General features: G+C 33.6%; 1 protein-coding gene across 1 annotated transcript; it reads left to right on the top strand.

Annotated features, from left to right (window-relative positions):
* The first annotated feature begins 2,884 nt into the window (after window positions 1–2,884).
* LOC11425592 (putative F-box protein At3g16210) lies at window positions 2,885–4,087 on the top strand. The gene has a single exon (XM_003605289.1). It carries the CDS (start codon window positions 2,885–2,887, stop codon window positions 4,085–4,087), a length of 1,203 nt encoding a protein of 400 aa, XP_003605337.1.
* Window positions 4,088–6,826: the final 2,739 nt, after the last annotated feature.

Below are 6,826 nucleotides of genomic sequence, written 5' to 3'. Positions count from 1 at the left end.
GTTATGAATTGTACTTTATTGTTCTAAGTTTAAACTTTATTTAGAAGATCATAGCCTCTCTAAATAGTATTCACATATGGTAGAATATGAGATATAGCTATCTTACATAATTGAATATTTCTCCTAGTATTTTTTGTGTTTGATCAATCATATGGTTTTGTAGATTGGGTAAAAGTTGAGAAGGCAACGACAAGGCTTGAGAAACAATTGACAAAAGATCAAAAGACGGGGCAATTACAAGGCTGCAAGACTAAGAGTAGAAGATAGGGAAAAATTACATTGTCTTGTCAATTAGAATCTCGGAGATTGCTTGAATCGGTAGCGAGCCATTATCCTTGTATCGTTGCTGATGCTTATGTCCTTCTGTTTTTGGCTCATCTGTTGCTGCTTTTCTGGTCTGTGGTTGCTGTTTGGCGGTGGGGGTTCTGGAAGTTTCTTGGGTCAATCCCACTGTTTTTCTGTGCAGCCTTCAGGAATAGTGGAATGTAATACAGTAATCGAAAATCTTATGAAATTGTGAAGTTGGTGGAATGTAATTTGCAACCAAGACATTGTTTCCTTAATTATCCTGTCTTTCATTTTTGTTTGGTCTGACTCCTCTAACGCAAGATGCTAGACTACCACAATGTGGTGAACCAAGATTTGAATCCCGGTTGGGAGAGCTACCCCACATTTATTATGCCGACACGCCTCAAATGAATTAGTAACTTTAAATTTAAATGTTATCTCTGCAGGGTGTTTGGTCATTTACAAATGAAGTTATAAAACCATAGATAGAGAAATATGGCTAGTGAAAATTCAAAATAGTTTTGTCCTCTTTAAGAAATGTGTATACACTTTATCTTTTCTGATTACTTTCTTACTAGTTATCTGGTAGTTATACTTTATCTTTTTCTGGTTAATCCTAATTGATTATACACTATTATATTAGCTGAGTTCGGTCTTTGGATAGCAATTCAACTCCACTCCACTGCACCATCATAACAGCTTAATTAGCATTGGATAATAAAGTAAGATTGAATAGGTATTAACTATAATGAACCTTCTTGATTGTTAAATAATCCATACATGATCATCTCTTATCATTAACAATATCAATGGTTCCCTTCCCACCAATTCTTTTAGTAATTTGGTCTATAGCAGATGAAAATGTACTTCATGTTCAAACGGACTGCAATGTTTCGACCTTAGTTTGGAAAAGCACTACATTTCAGTTGTGTCATTCAGCTTGGTTCATGTTGCTGATGTCGTGACGCAAATGAGAACATATTTCATGTCACAGTTGTCTTTCTAATTAACTGTAATGGGTCACTCAGTTTAGTTAAAAAACTGGGAAACTTCCCATGATGCTCAGTTATTTATTGTTACATGTTGGTGCCGTTTGTAATCCAAAAATGATGTCACCTTTAATGATAGAAAATATCATGTTTGGTTGTGCAATCACCAAGTTAAATTTGTTCCAAGTAATGTACTGCACAATTATTTACCCTACTATGTGAGTTCATTGAGCTTGATAGAAAAAATCTCTTTGAGCATTCTGCCGGACTTGATGAATATATAGAAAAAAGACTCAAGGAAATTGAGAACATGTTATTGTGATTGCTGAAGGGGCGGCGATATCATGCAATCCAACAAACACTATGCTTCTATTTGTCTTCATGTTTAATTTCTCTAGGATTGTGACAGCTTATTGGTTTTCTGTTTTTCTTGATTTTGAAATGTTTCCAGCTGTTTCGGCTTCCAATTTCCGATTTTTATAGTACATGTACACTCAAGCTTGTGAACTCACGTACAAGTCTGTTTTCCATTAAACAACACAGAATTGCGTATGTTCAAGCGTGCACGCATACACACTCACATGAGTAGTCAATAACAGAAAGAATATTGCCTTCTCATATCTGCAATACAGATCCAAGCTGTTCCAATGATCCAAGCGTGCATGCATACGCACTTCATGTGTTGCTCATGGAGCAATGGAAGGTCACATACATACACTCAAGCGTTCACTACATTTGTTTCTTAATATTTATCACATTTTGGCTGAACAAAGGTTTTGGTCAAAAATAGTGATTTATATTTTTGTTTTTACAATTTTCAAGTTTACACATTTCAAATATGAATTGATCAATTTAATTTGATTTTATTTGAGCAACCATCATCATGTCATCTTTTTCTTGTGTAGGAATTTGCAGCAGTCTCACAACACAATTAGAGTGGCATGCTTTACATGTGAATTGATGTCTTGAGCTCATCAATGTTCTTATTAATGTTCTTCCTAACAATCTATAAAAATCGAAATACAACAAAATTTCATAATCGTCCTTATGAAAATTCACGATCTTTTTAATTTTATATGCATAGTGGTCATTTTGCAAAATTTAATTTATTTGTTTTTTAAAGATTAATTACGGATTGGTGACTCACTAGTTGTTAGGAAGAATCTAGAATAATATTGTCGATATAAGATTTTGTACTCTTTCATTGATAGTCATCCATGAAATTAGCCATTATTTTTCCCACCCTATGACCTTCTCGCGCGTCCTATTCAAATTCTAAAATCTGAAATATTTTAACGTATTTTTGGAGGTTTTATGGGGTTTTTATTCTAAAATCCGAACTACATAGACGCTTGAGAAACTCATAGGATGGAGAAAAAAAAAACATATTTAACCCATAAAAAATAAAAATAAAAAATTGGAAAATGGAGGGCTTTTGTGGCAAAAAGAAAATGGAAAACAGAAGGGTTTGAAGGGCCCCTTTCTCAATATATAAAAGATGTTAGGGTTTCTCCATTCATCCACAAACTCGCTCAAAAGTTGTTTAGGGTTTCTACTAATCACTTTGCGCTTTCAAGATCTCATTGCATTCCGATTTGCAACCTGCAATGGAGTCGGTGGCTGTAAAGAACGAAAAGGGTAGCACCACCTATATACCTGATGATATTGCCTTCTCCATTCTATCCAAATTGCCTCTTAAATCTTTTAAGCGATTTGAATGCTTTTGTAAACCATGGTCTCTCTTATCTGAGAACCGTAGTTTTATGAACACATTCTGCAACAATCTCTTATTTAATTCTCATCGATGTCCTTATTACGACGGGACATCTCTCCTCCTAAGGGATTTCAAACTTGGTCAAGACGTTTTCTATTCTATTTCTGGTGAAAGGTTTGAGAACAAAGTTAAAATAGATTTCCCAAATTCATATGATGCAAACCGTTTTAAATTTCGTATTTTTGGTTTTGGTAGTATTAATGGGACATTTTGTCTCTATCAAGCTTATTATTATTGCAATACTGTATTGTGGAACCCATCTACACAGGAAATCAAGCTCGTTCCCACTACGGATAAGTTAGTTGAGTCGTCTGTTGAAGATGTTAAGGATTTTGTTAGCATAATTCATACGTCTTATCTTCATGGATTTGGTTACGACGACCTTAGAAATGATTATAATGTCATATGTTACATAACTATTACGGGTCAACACGCTAGCTATGGACATATGTCTTTAGACCCAATTTGGGTGAAATATAGCTTAAGAACTAACTCGTGGAAAAGGATACTTATTTTTGACATGCCTTATTCCTTGGCACTTATTGACGGCAGTCAAGTCTACATGGATGGTGTGTGTCATTGGTTGTGGGAAGAAGATGAAGATAGTCAAGATGGAAGATGGTTGGTATCATTTTACTTGAGCAATGAGGTATTCTTCATAACACCCATACCCTCGTACTTAGATGATTGTTTCAAAGCATTGTGGATAAACTTGGTGGTGTTAAATGGGTCCGTTTCATTGATCTCATATCATAAAGAGACGAATAATTTTCAAATATCAATTTTGGGTGAATACGGTATAAAGGAGTCGTGGACCAAACTCTTTAATGTTGGATCGTTGTCTTGCATTGAGCGTCCTATCGGGGTTGGGATGAAAGGAGAAATATTTGTCATCAGAGAAGATAAAGAAGTAGTTTGTCTTGATTTAAGTACTCAATCGGTTGTGGAGCTTTCTTACAAAGAAGTGAATTCTATTGATCGTCGATCGAATACTAATATACAAGGAAAACATTCTTCCAATCGGAGGAATAAGTAATTAGTTATTTTTCTTGTTTTCACCAGGAGCAAAATGCAAAATGATTGCAGTGATTGGGATATTACCTTGTATGCAAAGTGTCTTGTCAATTGGAACCCCGGAGATTTCTTAAATCGGTAGCGGGCCATTATCCTTGTATCGTCGCTGATGCATATATGGTTTTGTTTTTGGCTCATCTGGTGCTGTTCAAGCTTGGTTGATTAGTTCAAATCAATTAATCTTCTTCATATCAGCTATTTTGTTTAGAATCTTATCAGTTTCAGTAAATTAGTCAAAGACCACTAGGTTATTTTGAGTTCAATTTTGATTTTTGTCGTGTGAAATATCGTAGTTATTACGAGGTCTTGATCTGAACGACCATTAATGTAGCTTGAACAATATACTTCACCAGCCTTTTAATGTTCTTTATTATACTATTCTTTTCAAACGACCACCTGAGACTATACCTTCTAACGAGTTTTTGATGGTAGACTTTTCATTCCAAAGGATGTCACTTTTGATCAATTCAAATCTCCATACAAGTATCTGTTTGCTGCCTCCTCTCATTCACAAATATCATCTCCCATCTACCGCCGCCATGATACCACAGTCCCCACAAACTGTTGTTAGATGAGTATTACTTCTTATTTACGTTGTAGTTTCTTTACCAAGTTGCTTGATTCATAAACTCGACGTAGGAGTTTTGAAAATAAGAAAAGAAAAGAGTCTTGCAATTGTGATTCATGACACGTAACTCGGAGATATCCTCCTTTTCACAGTGGGAAGCATTTCATGTCACATGTGTATCTTCTTAACTGTAATGGATCATTCAGTTTGCTTCAAATATTAAGCAACTTTCCATGATGCTCAGTTATTTATTGTTACTTGTTGGTGCCGTTTGTTAGCCATAAATGAGGACACCTTTAATGATAGAAAATGGCATGTTTGGTTGTGCATTCATCCTTTGATTACTAGCACCATTGTCTAGACCATCACCTACTATCACCACTTTGATTGTGGCAGCATATTGGTTTTCTGTTTTACTTGATTTTAAAATGTTTCCAATTGTTTTAGCTTCCAATTTCCAATTTTTATAGTACATGTATACTCAAGCTTGTGAACTCACATAGAAGTTTGTTTTCCATTAAACATCACAGAATTAACATGCATTTATACCATTTGTTGTTGACCTTCTACATAAAGTTTAAAGGGTCGTGCACATGTCATGACTCCTAGGTTCATAAGTGGTGTGTTTACGAGGATTGATTTTGTCATCCAAAAAGCTTAACGGCGCAACTTGTTGTCCGCTTGTCTTCTATTCGTGTACTTAATCATTCATATATAAAAATCTACCTTTGTTATGTCCTTGTGTATTGCATTCTATGGTTATTCAATCCCTATGTTGTTTGTCGGAAAAAGAAAACAAAAATCATTTCAATCACCTCCTTTTCTACTCGCACCATGCTCCCCGTTGTCTTTTAATTAATGTCTTAATAAATTGAGATTGTTGTTTTTCATTTTATTTGGTAGGAAATGTGGAGAACATTTCTGGTTTAAGCCTTCAGCAAAAGTTTCTGGTTGAACAAAAGTTTGTCAAATGCAAACTTGAATATGTTGTGTATGTGAAAACGGGTTAGGGCATGGCCTGCTGGAAAGGATCTTAGAGAACAACTACTGTTGTAGAAGGGTCGGCGGCGGCCATGAGAAAACAATAGGAACCATCGGAGATGACATCTAAATTCGTTGAGGGCGGGTTGGACGCCGATCCGACCTCGACAATTTCTTTACGCCCCCAAGACTACATCCTTGGACACTATAAAAAAACAAAACCTTATTTTCGCCTAATAAAAAAATATATTGTGTTTTAGTGTAATATTACTTCTTCTAATTTTACCCTCCAATAAATTATTTACTTATTTAGCGTTATCATTTTTTGCCAACAAAAATGGAAAGACAGACACATTAGTGTTCATTTTTTGTTTTTGAAGAACGTTAGTGTTCGTCTTGATGCTACTGATAATATATAAGAAAAGGAAGCTTCAAAGGCTAAATATATTCTTTTATAGGGAAAAGAATAAAATTGTTAAAAAATATTTTAAACGACAAATATGTATATTAATCTAAAAATATTTTATGGCAATAATATATTTTTAAAAAACTTTCTTATAGTTTTGCCATGACTAAAAATGATTAAAAACTCATTAATAATAATTGAAAGTAATAAAATTGTTTTCATTTACCTTAAAAAGATTTGTTTCCATATATATAATCAAATCTTAAATAATACCTTCGATATCAGTTATAAACAACATTTCTCTTTTTAGATTTATTGAATAAATGATCGATTTATCTGGTCTATAATTGAGACTACATACATCATTTATTCAATGAATCTAAAAAGTAAAATTGTTTATAATTGACACCAGAAGGAGTATGTAATTTGGAGTGGGTCTAACAGAAGAGAATAGTCTTCTACAACATGACATATTAAGAATTTAGACCTTGTAGATAGGTGCTCCAAATTATTGTTCGATTGTACCTTGAATAATACTACCTCTCATGAAAATGTTGAGAGTCTGTCTGCAATGAAATAAATAAATTATAATGTATACTGATGAAAAGATTATTTTATTGAATTTATATTTTAAATTTAAAACTTATTTGACTGAGAAATTGTTTTTAGCAATTTTATAATTGTGAAAAGATTTTATTTTCAATATAGAAAATAAATTATAAAAATATAATTAAGATTGAATTAAA

The sequence above is a fragment of the Medicago truncatula genome, chromosome 4, assembly GCF_003473485.1.
Source record: "Medicago truncatula cultivar Jemalong A17 chromosome 4, MtrunA17r5.0-ANR, whole genome shotgun sequence".
NCBI classification, from domain to species: Eukaryota; Viridiplantae; Streptophyta; class Magnoliopsida; order Fabales; family Fabaceae; genus Medicago; species Medicago truncatula.
The sequence above is the reverse complement of the archived record's forward strand: the minus strand, read 5'-3'. Positions and strand labels throughout refer to the sequence as shown.